Raw genomic sequence first — 17,749 nt, forward strand, 5'->3', positions numbered from 1 at the left:
TTTTTTTTTTTTTCTTAGCCTTATCTTCTTCCTTAATAGTAAGTATTATCTTAATATTATGCTTTTTTATTAAAATTTTATTAAATATAAATTTATAAATCCCTAAGGGTATTTTGTTTGCTTCCTTCCACCCCCCCTTTTTTTTTTTTTTTTTTTTTTTTTTTTTTTTTTTTTTTTTGTTTCCTTTCGTCCAAGGGTTATTACAGATAACGGCAGTGTTTGTAGCAACGTCTTCGATTTATTTTCCCCCTTGGATTGGTGATGACGCAAATCATGGCACGACTTTTATTCTTCGTTGTCTTGTCCGGATTTGCGCATTTGACTATTTCAGCACATGATTAATAAAGGGGGGAAACTGGGAGAAAAGCAAGGGGAATCTGAGGTTTTCACTTTTACGAAGCGAACTTATGAGTTGATTCGCGCAAAAAAAAAAAAATGAACGAAGAGAACGTTTTTTGAGAATGGATTGGGACCGGAAGAGCGCTATGCTTGAATATCTTCGTTTCTACTTTATTTCTTTTTATTATTTCTTCATGACCAAGGCTGGGTTCTACCTGATTGATCAATGTATTTTTTGAGTGAGCTGATTCCTTTTTCTCCACCCAATGTGGCAATGCAGACATGTCATATGGGAATAAATAGAAAGTCCAATGAAAAAATAAATTTCTGCAAGATCATAAACCTTTGCGCAAATTCTGACCAGCTTACTTCAGCGCGGGGAAATAACCCCGCGTCGACTTGTATCTGTATATACTCTACAAGCATGGACAATGGTTAACATCACTGCTTGAAACATTTTAGGAGACAGACGAGTGAAGGGAAGAAAAAAGCGAAATGTCCGGAAGCAAAAAGCCATTCTCTACCTTCCGACTGTTATCATTCGATATCTACGGCACTCTCATAGAATGGGAAAAGGGGATCATAGACGCCCTCTCACCCATCCGAGCACGTCTACCAGACTCTTCTCCTCTAAAAACCGACGATCTAGCGCTTGCTTCTCTATTCGTCAAACATGAACTGAGACTGCAATCCACCAACCCGGGAAGAACATATGACAAGATCCTGCGAGATGCGTATATCAGTGTTGCAACGGAACTATTACCACCACCATCATCCTCATCTCCAGAGAACAAAGAATCAGTACCAAATGCAGAAACACTCCAATCTGAAGGGGTAGCTCTAGCCGAAAGCATCGCCATCTGGCCCCCGTTTCCCGATACGATTGATGCAATGCGCAAACTGAAGCGGTTGGGGTTTATATTGGTGCCTGTGTCTAACGTGGATCGGGACTCATTCGGCAAAACGCTAGCTGGTCCGTTGGCTGGTCTTTCTTCTCGTCTGTCGGGGTCAGCACCGTTTTTTGATGCGGTATACACGGCGCAGGATATCGGGTCGTACAAGCCGGACCTTAGGAACTTTGAATATCTGATTTCCCATGCTGAGTCACAATTTGGCGTTCAGAAGCATCAGATACTGCATGTTGCGCAGAGCTTGACGCATGACCATGTGCCTGCGAAGCAGATTGGGTTGGAGAGCGTGTGGATTGCTCGGGGGAAGGATGGGGTCAGCGGTATTGGAGGCGATGTTGAAGCGCTGGAGGGACGGACTGCGTTTGCATGGCGATTCAAGGACCTAGGTGAATTTGCGGATGCTGTTGAGGCCGAGTTGCAGAAGTAGTTTGTTTATGTAGAAAGTACCTAGGTAGCAAGTCATGCGAGATTATCGACTGGAGTCAGTCCTTCAACGATTGTATGCCTACCGATAAGACGATAAGATAATGATATATTTTCTTATCGACGCTATTGACTTCCCCTCTTCCTCCCTTGGCATTTCGCACACATCACGAAGCAAGGAACCACACCGCCTCAAGCAAGACATAATACCCAAAGAGGAAGAAGCAAAGAGAAGCAGAGAACGATGTCAGAGCAATTCCACCGTGCCCTCTCGGCCATTGATGCGGCACACTCGCAAGACCCAACGCTCACCACAGTCGACAACAAAACCATCCCCTACGAACTCCACTATGCCGAAAAGATGACTTCATATCTAGGCTCCTACAACCCATCTGCATCGGAAGCATTACGTCTAGCCATCCGCGCTCAGCATCTCCGCCGGTGGGAAATCCCACGCGCATCCTACCCGGCTACGAAAGCCGGGTATCTGAACTGGCGCACGTTCCTTAAAAACCGCCAGGCCGACCAGGCGCGGCAAATCTGTCTCGATGCTGGGTATTCGCCAGAGGAGGCGGAACGAGTTGCTGCGTTGGTGCGCAAGGAGAATTTGAAACGGGGGGCTACTAGTACTAGCACCACCACTACTACTACTACTACTACGGAGGGAGAAAGGGGGCTGGATGAGACGCAAATATTGGAAGACGTGGCGTGCTTGGTGTTTCTGGACGACCAGTTTGACGCGTTTGAGAAAGGCGTGGATGAAGAGAAGATGCTGGGTATTCTGAGGAAGACGTGGAGTAAGATGTCGGGCAAGGGACGCGCGATGGCGCTGCAGATCGAGATGAGCGAGCGATGCAGGGAGTTGGTGCAGAAGGCGTTAGCCTGACGCCTTGAACCGAGAAACAGTGTAGCACGTCTAGACAGGGTGCTTTGCCTATCAGAAAACGAAAAGAGGAAAAAGAAAACTAAAAGAAGCAAAGGAATGCTGCTTACATTTAGGGCGCGCCTGATTGGCCCAGGCCATCCAGCATGACGTTTCTGCCTGCCCGCAGCGGCCAATCACAGCGAGGGTAAAAGTAATCCAGCATACCTTGGGGACTTTTTCTGTTGCAAAGAATGCGACCCGTTGCCAGCTTATAAGACTGATTCCTGCAGCTTCCTAGAGGGCCTGTGTTCCAGTGTTGTGGCCGGCTTCCATCTTGTTCTGTCTTTCTTCCAGCCATTGGCACCCTCGGCATACGCTACGGCCTTGGTGCAGCTTCATACAGACACCCACTCCTAGACACATAATGGCCCTGCTATTTCTCAAGCAGAAGCTATTCCCTTCCTGGGACCAGCCCAGCAAACCCAATCATCAGCGAAACAAAGCCTCTCGTGAGCCATTGCTGAGGAAGAATGGCTCCTCGTCTCCTGATCTGAGTGAGTTTCTTCCTTGACATTTATTTTTTATATCTATTATTTCTATTTCTTTATTCTTTTAATTCCCCCCCAACAATGAATCAAACCGACTAACATCTCCCAGGACGCCCTGTGTTATTAGACGACTCGGACAATCTCGATGGCTCGACCGTCGACGGCGGCAGTGATAGGGATATCGAAGCCCAGACGCCGGGATCATATAGCACATTTGCAGGGTCGTCTCCGGAAATTGGCGACTTGGACAATGCGTCGGTTCGGAGTAGTGATAGCAACTCGCGGTCTCGAATCAACCCGAGATTGATCTCTGATGCCATTCTTGGTCTCTCAGATGGCCTGACAGTTCCCTTCGCGTTGAGCGCTGGTCTATCAGCCATGGGTGATACAAAAGTCGTTGTCATTGGCGGGCTGGCAGAATTGATTGCCGGTGCTATCTCAATGGGTTTAGGAGGATATGTTGGCGCGAAAAGTGAATTGTAAGGCACCCCTTTTTTCTCTTCGGTACAGTTGATTGTTTCCTAAGCTAATTTTGTATGCAGCGAGTCATACGAAGCAACAGTGCGCGAGGTCAACGAGATTATCGACCACCCTGCCGAAACCCGATCTATAATTCATGCTACCTTTGCCAACTATAATCTTGCCCCAGACGCCATCGACGCAATCGCCAATTCTCTGCAAGCAGAGCCGGAGCGACTACGTGACTTTCTCCTCAACTTCCACCACCGCGAATCAGAGCCCGACTGCAACCAGGCGTACATGTCGGCGTTGACTCTGACTCTCGGCTATTTCATTGGCGGGTTTATCCCGCTCATTCCATATTTCATTGCCAGCCAGGTCCTCACGGCGTTTTATGCTAGTATTATTGTTATGGCCGTGACACTTTTTGTGTTTGGCTATGTAAAGACGTGTATTGTGAGGGGTTGGAGAGGTGGTGTCAATATCTGGGCTGGCATGATGGGTGGCCTTCAGATGTGTGTGGTTGGTGGCCTTGCTGCAGGCGCTGCGGTGGCGCTGGTCAAACTGATCAACGAGAATAATTAGTAATATCTACCTTTTGATACCCAAGCCTGTCGACGACACTTGATCGTCTTATGAAATCCCTGATGATCTGCTCTTAGAACTGGTTAGCCGGCGTTTGGTTGTGGCTTGTTTGTGTATAATAAACTCGGCGTTTCTTTTTTTTTTATAGATATAGAAGGTCAATCTATTCTTGACTCCTTATTTATTTTCACAGTGGGGAAAAGAGAACGTACCAGTCATTAGCTAGTAACCACCACGCTCTGCCAAGTGCGTTTCTCACTCTGAGACAAACAGTACAAGAAACGAAAGGCATTAGCCTGTGAGAGATATTGTACACGTGCAGTCACAATGCGCTGCGACTCGGGGATGACTTCCCCATGAGCCAGTCCCGCTGTCTCGACCCGAATAATCTGCTCTAGGCATTTCACAGACCCTGCACTGTTCCAGTAGCCTTCCTGGCACAGCCAGCCGTCCAATAACGATATTACGTCCTGACGCAGATTCCAATCGCGACATTTGAACGCGCACAGGAAGAGAGGCGGAATGATGCCCGGTTCTATATGGAAAGTGGGCAGGAGTGATCGAAGTGAATTCGTGGACAGCAGCTTTTTTGCATGACCGATGGTTCGTCGGAAGTGGCTCAGGAAGATGTCGTATCTCGATTCCAGTCGGCTTTCCATCCATTCTGCTGCAACCATTATGTATATAGTCTCCGTCCACATGCGAAGCATCGTTAGGGTGCCAAACTCCTTTAGGGACACATGGTCGCTTCGGCCTTCCAGGGAAGCATGGTGCTGCGCTTCCCAGTGTTGAAGCTCGTTCAGAGCAGAAACCATTTTGTAGCCCTCTGCTGTATGTGGCGTATGTCGACCCTGTAGGACAATCTTGCAAATTTCAAAGAGCAAGTCACTTGCATGTTCGAGGTTATTAATGGATTCAAAGAGACTCGGGCTGTAGGGCAGAAGCAGCATGGTGTCAGAGTTAACTGAGACGTCGGGACTACCGCAAGTCAGCGAATTAATCTGCATGCGAGAGAAGACTTTTGTTAAGAGCCTCTTAATCGCAGAATCAACTCGCGACGTCGACTTTTGCCATTCTTTCATCAACTTGAAGCCACCGCGTAGCAAGCGACATGCTGTTGAGGCATCTCCGGACAGAAAGGCGAAGGAAACAAAGAGAATACATGTGATGAGGATTGTTTCCATATGCGGCCGCGCTCCCTTGTCACCGTCTAGTCGGCGTTGGAGACTGGCAATGGCGCGATTGCACTGCATGATCGGAAATTGATCGCCAGTCCGGCTTTCTGCAAAGTTGCGATGCAGCGCACCCACGGCGATGACTGCATGGCGAACCTCGGGCTCGGACTCGGTGAATTGGGGCAGCACATGCTGCCAAAAGTCATCACCGTAGAACACGGAGCATTGCGATGAGGTTTGACGGACGAAGAAGTCAAAATACCAACGTTCACGCTCGGTCAGGCTGGCCTGGTGGGGATCTGATAGCATTATATCTGATTGCAGTGAACTCCTACTCCTCCTCCTTGTTAACAGAGGGATTGTTTCGGTTGTAGTCGGTTCGGTCTCGTCTGATGCTTCATCGCTAAGAACAACTTCAGCCTCATTGCCACTCTCATTATCATTCTCCACTGGCGATTCGCCGCCTTTTGCCCGGCCTGTACGAAATTCGCGAGTCCTCCTGTCAGGCCCGCGCTGGTAGCCATCGCATATACGCCCAGTGCTGGTGCACATGACGCAAAAGGGGCGTGATTCGTCGCATTTCTTGTGCCGTACCCTGAGAAATCAAGATTAGCTAGATGCACGTCTTCAATAGCTTGACGCTGTTTACAGCAGAGCAGCCTACTCACTTGCATGTCCCACAGCCTGTGCGCACTTTGGGCCGGCTGGCTCGTGTCCGTTTGGGTTTACTAGCAGTGCTTAGCGTGGCCTGCCTCATGGCTTAATCTCAACCTTAGCGATGCGTTGCATGCTAGTGATGGTATTAGTCCCTCGTAAGCGAAGGCTTTGTTATTGCAACTCGGACGGATGAAAAGGAGGAAGAGTCAACAGCAATAGGGCGGAGCGTAAATGTGCTCGCGGTGGGGGCTGTGTAACGATCGACATTAATCAGCATTGATAGATTGATAGAGTATAAGTTAACTACCTACTAACTATGAATAGTACCTTTATTCGACGTTTTCAGAGAGTTTACGGAGAGAGATAGACATTCTCAACTCGGCCTTACTCAACATGTAGATGAGAGTCCAGGGTTGAGGGGTTTCTCCTTTGCGAGAGTCAGCGTCAATGTGAGCGTCCCTTCGTCTCTTGAAAACGCTCATAACGACGACGGCAATATAAATGTCGATTGATCTTTTACTGAAAGGTGCAGACTGTGCAAGGCGTGGATAGAACGATTCTGTATTTTAATTGCCGCCTTATACGGAGCGAGCGATCTAATGTTCAGCGTATCGTCTCGTGGTGCGATTTCTGGTCTTTGAAATAAGGACACTCCCAGAATGATTATAAGGTCTTTGATCAAAACACTGAGTTGTGTATATGCAAGTGTCAGAGGTTAGGGTTCACTAGCCCTAGCCCTAACAGTTATTAAAATCCTGCACGACAAATAAACTTAAACAATAAATACAAACAGGACAGTATCTCTAGAAGGAAATCCATAACTCTCCTTGTCTTTGGATACATAGCAAATATTGCATTCGATTAAGCCTCGTACATACATTCAAACTCAATATTACATACTAACTACCTATCAGGCATGTATACGCGACCAGCTATCTAGAAGCCAGTTCAACGGGGAGATTAACATTAGAGTTTGAAAGTAAAGCTGTACAGTAATCGTATGAGCTTTCCACCATTTGATAGGCCGACAGCACATGCATATACAATGCAATGCAATGCATGCCACCAGCGTATCTATTATTTACTATCTTGTCAGGTTAGCCAACCAAGGCGGAGACATGCATGTGTGACTACATTACTCGTTGACTAGATATATATTGTTTATAACTAGACTTGCCGCGATTGTCGCTTGCAATTTATTGTTCGTTTAATTGAGCTAGCCTAATCCCTAGGTTTGCAAAGCACTAGTCAACTCTGCTTCTGAGTTCTATGGCCTATGCCAAGCTGTATATATTATTTAGTCATAGTACATGTGTAGTCATCATCAATATTCAGTCACTAGCAATATCCTATCACATAGACTATCGAGTAGTGTAGCCACCATTCGCGAAAATCGTCTGTCCCGTAATCCATGCTCCCTCCGTGACCAGGAAGCGCACCAACGGCGCAATATCCGCCGTCTCGGTAAGACGGTTGCCCATGCCATTAGCCTTGTGGAACTCGACGGCTTCGGGAGATTCCTGTGGGTAGAAGAATGCTACAGGCTCATTAGTTTCTCTTTTTTTGCTAATAGCCAAGCCAAAATAGGGGCTAACTCACGAGTATCCATTGGTCCCGGCGCGACGGCATTCACGCTGATTCGGCGTTGCTGAAGTTCCTTACTTACACCCCTAATTTCTCATTGTTAATAAACTTTTAAGAGAGCCCTGGGAAAGCATGAATGGGACGAACGTACCGGGTAAAGTGCTCCACTGGGGCTTTGCTGCCGGCGTACGATGTATAGAATCCCGTGAAGGCAGCAAGGAGAGCAGTGACGATAGTAATGATCTTTCCGCCATCTGGAACGTGAGCGGCGGCTTCCTTCAGAATGAAGAATGCGGCCTTGGAATTGATACTGACAAAAACACCGTGTTAGAATGAAGAAAAGACTTCGAAAAGAGGAGGAAACAGTCATACGCAAACATGGAATCGTATTCGGCCTCAGTAATCTCCGTAATTGGCTTCTTCAGCACCTTGCCAATGGTGTTGACAACAATGTCCACCTTCTGAAAGTCGGCTACTACCGCTTTGAAGAGGTGAGTGACGGCATCGGCGGTGGTGAGATCACCCTGATAGAATTTGACTTGCAACGAAGGATACTTTTGTTTGAGCTCGGCCTCGAGCTTGGTGGCTTCAGCTTTCGAGCTGTTGGAGTTGTAGTGAAGAGCGAGGTTGGCACCCACGCTGGCCAGCTCCCGGGCGATATCAGCGCCGAGGTTTTTGACACCGCCGGTGACGAGAGCGACTTTTCCTGAGAGTGCCATTCTCTCACAATGTTAAGGTATACTATATTATTCGTGCGTCGTGTGTAGTGTGCAGAATTGAAAGACGCCCGTCGTTCAGAGAAGAGTAGACCTCTTTTTTTATACTTGAATCAACTGGATGATATCATCCAGATGGGCCGAGCTCATTAGGGTTGCGATGCGTTTTCCCGATAAGGAAAGCGGGTCGAATACGGCCCACTCCGACTGGCTGAAAGGGTCCAGATGCGGATCTATCGGAATCCACCGATCACGATCCTCTGGTTGACCAATCACGACTCGCCCAGAAAGCGAGCCGGATTAGGGCCTGACAACTCATCGTGTGGGAAGTAGAGCTCGCGCAATCCATGCAAGAACGCTGCATTGCGATCAATCCAGATCACAATCCGCCGCAGTAGGCCATTCAGACCGAGCGATGAGAGGCCTCCCCGCAGCGCCACCATTTGCAGCAGCCCATGCATGTGTGTATTATAGCCGTCTAACGTGCCGAACATAGCTTCATAGCTGGCCATTTTTGCCACGGCGCCTATGATAGCGTCGTTGAGCGCTTTGTCATTTTTGCTGTAGTTATTAGTTTCTACTTGGAGGGCCTGGTTGATCGACCGGATTGCTTCGTATCGTAACTGCAGGAGATCCAGCTTCAAGTCGTTGCGTTTGTAGCACGACACGTAGTGGGAGGCTGCAAGTAGGATTATTACGAGAAACAAGGCGCGGTCACTAATTGCCAACGGAAACCATCTTGAGCGAAGCAGTCCTGGTTGCGCGGGTTCATCGAGCTCGGGGATGTCAACGGCCATGCTAACGATATCTACAGTAATCAGCGATTGCCAACGCCACCAGTAAGGGGAAATATATGCCATGGTCATACAGTGGTCAACAAGAAGCGGAAAAAATGGTCGCCATACGGGGTACGAGTGGAACGGATCAACACGATAGCCTCCCACCAGCCGAGGTATCACGTTGCCATCATCATCATCATCATTCTCTTCATGTGAAGCCGGCAGATACAGCTCTATTTTCACAGGTAGGAACTGTTGTCGGACATTCTTCCTACGAGCCTGTTTCTTGTGCTTCTGCCATTGGTAGCGAGCAACATGCGATCGCACGGATAGCTGGATAGACGACGATTTCATGTCTTTTGGATTGTGGATATTGACGAATTGCGTCTGTGTACCTGACATCTCGTAGGCTATAGCTTGATCAGGCTAGTAACAGCGTGATAGACGAGTTTGAAACTTTGAATGGCAGTTTTCTAATATATTGAAGTCAAGTTAACGAAGTGGGCGGGCGTATCTGATCCCTGCACTAGTCTATATTGGGATTAGTTTCCGGGTCTATCAGTATCGGCAGATTGGCTCGAAAGGATTGCCCGATCTGTTCTCCTCCCTCGAGCTGAACAGCCAGGCTCGCAACAGTTTTTCGTCGGGGTCAAGGAAATATAGGCCTCTTATAATATATAGTTACACACTAGTATTGATCATTTAATTTCTACTATATACATGGCCCAATTTGGAGGAGCCCCTAACCTCCGTCGTGGATAGCCATGCCCAACACTGGAAGACCCAGCCGGGATTGTCATGCATGTCGAGAACGCCGCGTGAAGGTTTGTAGTCCTTTGTTTTCCTTCTTGTGAATATCTGATTGAATCCTATCACGGCAGAGACAATCGTCGAAGCGGATTGCGGATGCAGACGACAAAGCTCCGCCTACTCTGGTAGTGGAGCTGACGAATCGAGAAAGTAAAGGACAATGATAGTACTAGTACTGGTACTGGTACTGCATGTATGACTCAGGATCCGAGCCAAACCCCACTCTCTTTTACATGCCATGTCACATTGCAACGTCCTATGGAGCAGCCAAGGAGGAGAAACCACCTTGTTCCGCTGGTTCTGGCCAAGATTGCAAGGTATATGACTGGCGAAGGCCTGGAGGGTCTTTTCAATACCATCCCACGCATATTCACCCGAGCAGATAGTAGTTCGCCCATTTGTAAGGTCTGCAATGCTATCGGTTTCGCCTACGTAACGAGCAGAACGCATGGACCTACTGCAGACGCCACCAGGGCACGGGGGTACCGAAACGCGATTACTGCAGTCAATGCAGCTCTTCGGGACCCTCAGCGACAAACCCACGGCAACACACTGTTGGCTGTGTGGCTGTTTGGAGTTTACGAGGTAACTGATGGTTTTTTTCATGTCGTGACAGGTGACCGGGACAGGCAGTTATTGACAGTCGGGGCTTCTAATAGTTTTTTGACCAACATGCCGATCATTTATCCAGATGAGTCTTATAGAAACGAGGTCTATTGCCGTGGGCTAACGCAGTTAATCCGCCTGCGAGGCTGCAGACAATTTACCAGACTCGATGGACGAAATCTTGTCTGGTATGTCTGCTGGCATCGTGAGTAGCAGAGCTTTTGATCCCCTCTAAGTCTTAAGTCCCGTCCAAACCAAACAACAACTAACCCCATCATGGTCAGCAATTCAAATCTCTAATGGCCGGCCGTGAACCTCCTGCACAAGTTCTCACATGGATCCGCTCCATGCACCAATACAGCACCCCATCCGAACGCACCATGACGCGTACAAACATCTTCGTCTACCTCTGCACCCGCCTATCCAGTCAAATCCAAGCCATCCTCGAGACCAATGACGCTTCCCTCTTCCTCTCTAAATCTTCTGCGATTTTCGATGCTGTAGATTGGGACACCAGAATCCGTACACTAGAGGGCTGGTGGTTGGGGCGTGTGTGCCTGTTGGTATTTGGCCGTCTGGCCATCTGGCCAATGACCACCGGATCGGTAGCACCGCAAGTAAGCTCGTGTGTGAGATTATAGGAATCAATTGATAAAGCAGCTGAAAATCAGGCCAAAAATCTCGCCAAAAGAGCTCGAGCAAAATGGGGCATTAAAGGAGAAACCTTTCTCCAGATAAATAAGGCATTTCAATAGTGTCAAAAGCAAGTCATTTAGCAAAGGCTATCCCAGACTATGACACTGCAATAATATATCTCAATCGAGTCCTTTTATGACTAAATCATCTCGTGTTATTTCTTTAATGCCAGGAGATGTCAATCTTGTTAATGCTCTTGGCTTATTTGAACAAGGCAAAGATATTACAGCTCTTACAGAAGTGGAGTTGAATTCTTTTCTTCCTGATTTTCAATTAAAGATTGGACTTGACGGCCTACTTCAATACGGCAAAGCGCCTCCCCGGATCAATGAAGCTAAAGAGGGAGAGGGAAGAGAGAGAGAGAGAGAGAGAGAGAGAGAGAGAGAGAGAAGAGAAGAGAAGAGAAGAGAAGAGAAGAAGAGATATTCACACCTTAGAGCTAGGCCTAATTGAGCTCAGCTTACCTTCAACCCGAAGGCGATGAGTATGCATAGCATTGCTTTGTTATACGAGTACTTTCCGAAAGAGCATTGCACTTTCTGTGCTGGAGTTTGCGAAACAGGCGTCTTGCGCGCGGGGTTGCACGCCAGAACAGGCTCTATTCACGGATGTTCAGGAACGGTGTGTATGGGAGTTTCGGTGTTTAGAGTCTCGAGTACTCTCCTACTCTGAACAACAACTGGCAGGCAGCAATGGAGGATATCCCCTGGGCTGGTTGGAAGCAAGTATGATGTATGGGTCGTTCAGGACGATTGCTGGCAGCCAGCTTTCTTCCCCTGGGCCCCTGATATATATATATATATATATATATATATGTAGCTCTAGCTCTAGCTATAGTATGTTTAAAACCTGCTCTCTGAGTGGCTAATTATATGATTATGGTCATGACGCTCAAGTTTGAGCAGCACTACTCCACGCTAAGCGCTGAGCAAACCCTAATTCGACCATTTCGGAGTCCTGTATGGAGTAGTATACGCAATGCAGCCACCGTCAACGGGGAAATAAGGAGTGGATCAGATGAGCCATTTTATGTTCTTTTCCCGTATTTTTCACGGAGTGAGGCGTACCGGTCCACTTCATGATAGTCCACAGTTTGGTTCATGAATACTACTGCTAGCCTGCTACTAACAAATGACTATCGTTGATTTATTTAATTATCAAGAAGAATGAGCAATGCTGCAGGGTCGATTGCAAATGGTTAAAACTTAGGGCGAACAGTTGGCTTGTCATGGCCAGTGCACTGGCAGATCGTGTAGCAGTTAGTGTACTAGCGTTACGAGTGTTACAGGGCGCCACTATCGTCGTCAGCATACAATTGCCGTGTTAGCCGTGATATGCGGCAAGCTGCGTATCGTGTACGGGCCATACAATACAGCAGCGTTAGCCCGATTCGGCATCTGATTCTATCTCAGACTCTTTGTCTTTCTCCAACTGCCTGACAGTGGCAGGGGCTAGCGCCAGACTATAAGTCTTCCTCTGCCGCCGTTCTTTTCGTCTCGTTTCATTTCATTCCTTTGTTGTATTGCTCTCTCACTCTCTTTTTTCTGTTCAGAGCGAAGTCTCCTTCCCCATGCATCGCCAATCCACCGACTCCCAGGACAGCAGTGCGAAAATGTCCCAATCGCACGCACGCGCTCCCAACTCGCTGTCGACGCTCCCTCTCATCAACAACATGTCCAAATTGCGCGACAGACTGTCCTTCAAACACACCCGTGCCGCGCTCGCTGAGAAGGAGGTCCTCAAGCGCGAAAACCGAGCTACCAGACCCCTGACCCAGCGCAACATCGACACCTTTCTCATCGAGCAAGATTTGAATGATGCGCGTGTCAGACGGGCCGAAAATTTGCACGTGTCGCAGTGGCTGCAGCAATTGCCCTGAGCTTGCTGCTTGCTTTGGTTGAATATTGAAGTTTGTACGTGCATGCACTTCAGTTCCTGTGATTGCCTTGCATCGCTAATGTGCTCGCAGTATTCTATCTACGCGCTATTTTATCTACGCGCGCATGAGAAAGACGATTGTCGTGACTCCTCCATACTTACCCCCGGGCTGCCATTCGTTACATTCCCATTTACCGATTGTTTACTATCGACATCAGACAAGGTGATAACTACATCCCCCCGTCACCATAGAATATGTTGTAGTAGCATCGCTACTACAACGACAACCACTCGATGAATATGGTTGAATACTGTTAGGGCAAGTTCACAGGTTACTTGCTTATTCTGCCACGCGGAATCTTATTCTTAGCTTTATATCGATAGCGTCGTCACCACTGTGTATGCATAGGACTGGGAATAGATTAGGGATAGCATCAGGGAGAGGAGATAGAACATCTCGCATGCCAGCTAGTTGAGACCAGAAGCTGTGTTTGGCAGCCGTTCCTAGCAATGGCATTGCGTTCCCTTGTCGCATTCCCAGTCAGTCAGTCTCAAGCCTCAAGGGTGAATTGTATCTGATACGATGCAACTAAGTATGCACGCAAATACCAGGGTTTTCCGATATGCTGTTTCAATACTTTCCACCTCAATTCAAAGTTGTAGAAGATTGTATCATCTAACGCCATGAAAAATCTGGGCCCGTACCGACTGCCCCTCATCGTAGCCGCAACGCTTGCTACATACGGCACCGCCAATTGAGACCGTGATGACAAGCTGATGTTTGGTTTTTAGTTTTCGCAGTCAATTCAATCAATAGGAATGAGCAGGGCAACAAAGGTTGCCATTATTGGTAAGCATCCATGGATTCATACACCATAGCATGATATTAGCAAAACCACAAAAAAACGAAGACAAACTGACAAACCCAGGCGCCGGTCCCTCCGGCCTCGTCACGGCCAAAACTCTCCTCCATCATTATCCCAAAGGCCGCTTTGAGCCTGTCATATTCGACTCCAAGCCCACCGTCGGTGGGTTATGGGCCGTTACCAGGCCTGATGCTTCTAATAGTATCACGAATGATGGTACGGATCCGTCATCAACGGATTTCATAGACTGTTTCATGCGCACGAATCTGAGTCGGTTCACGGTTTCCTTCTCCGATCATTCATGGGAGACCGAGAATCATCGTGCTCGCGATAGTGACCAGGACTTATTCCCGCAGGCTTGGGAGGTTGGCGATTACTTGACGAGTTATGCGGCCAGATTCTTGCCAGAGAAACAAGGTATCCTGAGACTGTCGTGTCGGGTGGTTCGCACGCGAAGGAATCCAGACTCTACTGCAGCGAAACGGTGGACGGTTGAATGGGTAGAAGAAGGCAGTACTACAAATATCGCTCAAAGCAAAGATGCCGATGGCCTCCTCTCGGAATCCTTTGACTATCTCGTTGTTGCATCCGGATATTTTAGTCGCCCTTACATCCCGGATATAGCAGGCTTGCACGAATTTCCGCCAGAAAGAGTCATGCATAGCTCTTCGCTCAAGTCACCAAGCTGCAGTCAATTCATCCGCTCATCTAACGATGGCAAAATCCTCGTCGTTGGTGGCAGCATGTCCGGCGCTGAAGCCGCTGCTTCATTAGCCCTGGATTTATCTACTGCCAGGCAAACAACTACAACGACTACAACGAAGAAGAAATCGTCGGTACATCATATCTCTACGCGTCCATTCTGGGCCGTGCCCACTTATCTCCCTGCAAACGATCAGCCGGGCTCTTTTCTTCCTCTGGATATCGTCATGTATGACCTTGCACGCAGGCCGCCTGGGGACATCCAGTACTCGCTGGGCCCGCTTACGTCGGAGCGAGCAAACATGGTGCATAGCTACTTCAAGTCGTTGATTGGGTCTGACCAGTCCGACGTTGCGGAAGCGCTGGCAATAACTGCAGAGGCTGACACGAACAGCGCGCCCTGGGTTGCTGTAACTGACCACTATGCTGAGTTTGCGCGTGCAGGCGATATCACGCCGACGTTAGGCCGGGTCTCGGGTATAAATTGGAATAGCAACGTACACGCAGCGGAAGCGAACGGCGTGGTAGAAGTTGAGGATCGGGAAGGGGGCAGCATTACCACCATAGACAATGTCGTGGCCATTGTATTTGCAACGGGCTTCACCCCCTTTGGGTCTCTGTCTTTTCTTCCAGAGGATGTCTTGTCAGTCCTGGAATTCTCTAAGAGTGACACTGTCTTCCCAATCGTGCTGGATGAGAAGGGCACTTGGAACCCGGATATCGCCGACTTGGGCTTCGTGGGTTTCTACCGGGGGCCGTATTGGGGTGTGATGGAGATGCAGGCGCGGGCTTTGGCGCATCGATGGGATCGAGCTGATATCGACACTGGCAGTACTGCAGATACCAGTAAGCTGAGAAGTCTGCGAACATCCCCATCACCGCCACAGCTCCGCGCACAGTTTCCCATGGGCGACTATGTCGGATTGATAGAGACATATGCACGGGAGTTAGACATCCCACGCCTATCACTGCATACAGGTGACGACGACAGTGAGCGGAGCGGACCAGCGATACCAGCACGATATTTCGTGCCACTGCATAATTCCGGTCCTGGATTGATATCAGTTGATACAAAAACCAACCATGCAACCACCATCACATCCCTCCAAACCCTCCTCCTCCAGCCTTCAAGCAGGGACCGACAGCGAGCACGCTGCAAGGCCGTTTTGAGGGCATTGCATGGTAAATGGCAGTACGAGCGAATGTCTTCTAAGACAGCATCTCAGTCTGGCCACGCATCGATCAATTTACGCAAAGTGCACGATCCAAGCACTGGCTTCAGAACGGAATATGTCTATGAAGGCAGCGGTGGTACGATAGTAACAATATTCGACATTTCCAAAGACGGCTATCTCCACATCACAGGACAGGATGGAATTCAGGGGGAACTTGAATTTGTCTCTGTTGAGAAGAAGGAAAATCAATCCTGTTACAGGCATGTGGCAAGGGAGAGGGAGGCTGAAAATAATGGCCTTGTCTTGAGAGAGTTCGTTTTTGATATGCGAGGTGTTGTTATGACTTCGTGGGAGGAGAAGGTTGAGGATAGACGCGAGAGGACAGTCACGGTTACGAGGTATACAAGATGATATATGTACTATGGTCTATGTAAATGTCTATGTATATAGGATAATAGATTGATGTTCATATGCATAAAAAAAGATTGTCTGTCTATAGCTTGAAAAATTGATTGAGATTGAATAAGAAATAACCCTAATCATAAGCAATAATAACTCCCTTGAATAAATGATTCGTATAGCATACTTGCCCATGACAAAATGACCGACCGTATAAGTAATCCAAAAGCGAGGTTCTTCTGATTTTTTTGTTCTTTTGTTTGTTCCTTTTTTTTTTATGACTTTTTCCTTCCATTTGTCAGGACAGTAACTCATGCTGATCGCTGCATAATCTTTTCGTTTGCATTCATTTCTTTCTTTTCTGAATGAGTTCAATTTTACCACGAAGGAATACTTTAATAGACTTTTTTCTTCTCGTCGACGCTGAACTGACCGGGTCCCATGTTGACGAGGAGAAGTAGACCACCGCTAGTAGATGAATTAGTTCGTTTGATCAGCGGTTTAGAAACAGAAACACTTACACAATAGACAAAACCTGGAAGAAGTCGTATTTGGCAAAGTCCTTATTGGGATGATGAGGTTTGAGCTATGCCGGTTGTTAGTGTGTTTGCTTTCTTCTGGGAAAGAAGAGTAAATACCGTCCAGAAGTTGTTGACCAGCACGTTGAACACGCTCAACAAGATAACAAGAATGACGGCGCTCATCTTGGCCTTGAAACCAACGACAACCATAACGCAAGCGACGAATCCAACCAGACTGACAAGCACGCGCCAAAATGACCATTGGCCAGCCAGCACAAAGCCGACAAACAGCAAGATCAACAGCACCCGGCCGGCCAGTTGCACGTACATCTTGCGGTCCTTCTCGTCGAGCTGCGGCAGACCAGCGGGCATATACTTCTTACGCACCCACGAATCGGACACGACCAACAGCAGACCGCCAATCACGCTAAGGTTGCGAAGGAAGAAGTTGAGGTCGAAAATCAGACCGTATCCGAGAGCCTGCGTCACGACAACACCCAACAGCCCACCCACTGCGTATTCCGTGTGTTTGCGCGCGATGACCAAGAACGACGAAGCAAGCATGGCAATGACGTTGAAAATCAGGAAGAGATGCGTGATACCCCAGGGAACTAGATTATCGAGTTGATTAGCTCCCAGTCAATCTTTTCTTTTCCACTTTCTTTTCGCCGGGCACATACTGTGTCGGTAATCCCGGAGAAACAATAACTGGTCGTTCCATTGCGTGACGATGCGGAGCGAGTCCTCCAGGAACGTAACGACAATGAGGAATCGGCCAATTGCAGGGACATATCTAGCAAGGATTGGGTCAGTGTCGGCCACCACACCACACGCTCAACAACACGTACGGCTTGATCGGGTCGGACAGAGTGTCCAGCCAGTCCTCGATTTTGCTGGTCTGCTCACGGATTGCATCTAACGGACTCGGGTCGCTGGTGGCGTCTTGTCTGCCAGGCCCGTTCGCAAATGGATTCTGGTGGCCGAGATTGTAGCCCGCAGTGCCGCGTATTTGCGCCATGATGTAATAGAAAGGGAGAGGCAGTGATCCGATCGGA

The 17,749-nt window shown here is 48.2% G+C and overlaps 7 protein-coding genes across 7 annotated transcripts, besides 1 other annotated feature; 4 read left to right on the forward strand and 3 right to left on the reverse strand.

The window, feature by feature from the left end:
• Positions 1-95: a repeat region (Identified by RepeatMasker using a combination of RepBase library and repeat library created with RepeatScout).
• Positions 96-834: 739 nt separating this feature from the next.
• Positions 835-1,677, forward strand: UA08_04596 (hypothetical protein; the record flags this gene model as incomplete). The annotated part of the gene is made up of 1 exon (XM_020266884.1): positions 835-1,677. The coding sequence occupies one exon, from the start codon at positions 835-837 to the stop codon at positions 1,675-1,677; it is 843 nt and encodes a 280-aa protein (XP_020120138.1).
• A 240-nt stretch (positions 1,678-1,917) lies between these two features.
• UA08_04597 (hypothetical protein) lies at positions 1,918-2,559 on the forward strand (the record flags this gene model as incomplete). Its single annotated transcript, XM_020266885.1, has 1 exon — positions 1,918-2,559. One exon carries the CDS (start codon positions 1,918-1,920, stop codon positions 2,557-2,559), a length of 642 nt encoding a protein of 213 aa, XP_020120318.1.
• Positions 2,560-2,962: 403 nt separating this feature from the next.
• Positions 2,963-4,130, forward strand: UA08_04598 (hypothetical protein; the record flags this gene model as incomplete). The annotated part of the gene is made up of 3 exons (XM_020266886.1): positions 2,963-3,092; positions 3,196-3,565; positions 3,629-4,130. 3 exons carry the CDS (start codon positions 2,963-2,965, stop codon positions 4,128-4,130), a joined length of 1,002 nt encoding a protein of 333 aa, XP_020120319.1.
• Positions 4,131-4,348: 218 nt separating this feature from the next.
• Positions 4,349-6,062, reverse strand: UA08_04599 (hypothetical protein; the record flags this gene model as incomplete). The annotated part of the gene is made up of 2 exons (XM_020266887.1): positions 4,349-5,900; positions 5,974-6,062. The coding sequence occupies 2 exons, from the start codon at positions 6,060-6,062 to the stop codon at positions 4,349-4,351; spliced, it is 1,641 nt and encodes a 546-aa protein (XP_020120316.1).
• Positions 6,063-7,323: 1,261 nt separating this feature from the next.
• On the reverse strand, positions 7,324-9,443 carry UA08_04600 (hypothetical protein; the record flags this gene model as incomplete). Its single annotated transcript, XM_020266888.1, has 5 exons — positions 7,324-7,499; positions 7,562-7,632; positions 7,698-7,856; positions 7,919-8,266; positions 8,539-9,443. 5 exons carry the CDS (start codon positions 9,441-9,443, stop codon positions 7,324-7,326), a joined length of 1,659 nt encoding a protein of 552 aa, XP_020120317.1.
• Positions 9,444-12,723: 3,280 nt separating this feature from the next.
• UA08_04601 (hypothetical protein) lies at positions 12,724-16,185 on the forward strand (the record flags this gene model as incomplete). Its single annotated transcript, XM_020266889.1, has 3 exons — positions 12,724-12,978; positions 13,824-13,881; positions 13,961-16,185. The coding sequence occupies 3 exons, from the start codon at positions 12,724-12,726 to the stop codon at positions 16,183-16,185; spliced, it is 2,538 nt and encodes an 845-aa protein (XP_020120322.1).
• Positions 16,186-16,568: 383 nt separating this feature from the next.
• UA08_04602 (hypothetical protein) lies at positions 16,569-17,712 on the reverse strand (the record flags this gene model as incomplete). Its single annotated transcript, XM_020266890.1, has 5 exons — positions 16,569-16,641; positions 16,695-16,759; positions 16,812-17,305; positions 17,375-17,487; positions 17,543-17,712. The coding sequence occupies 5 exons, from the start codon at positions 17,710-17,712 to the stop codon at positions 16,569-16,571; spliced, it is 915 nt and encodes a 304-aa protein (XP_020120323.1).
• Positions 17,713-17,749: the final 37 nt, after the last annotated feature.

This window comes from Talaromyces atroroseus (assembly GCF_001907595.1).
Source record: "Talaromyces atroroseus strain IBT 11181 chromosome Unknown scaffold_5, whole genome shotgun sequence".
Taxonomy (NCBI): Eukaryota; Fungi; Ascomycota; class Eurotiomycetes; order Eurotiales; family Trichocomaceae; genus Talaromyces; species Talaromyces atroroseus.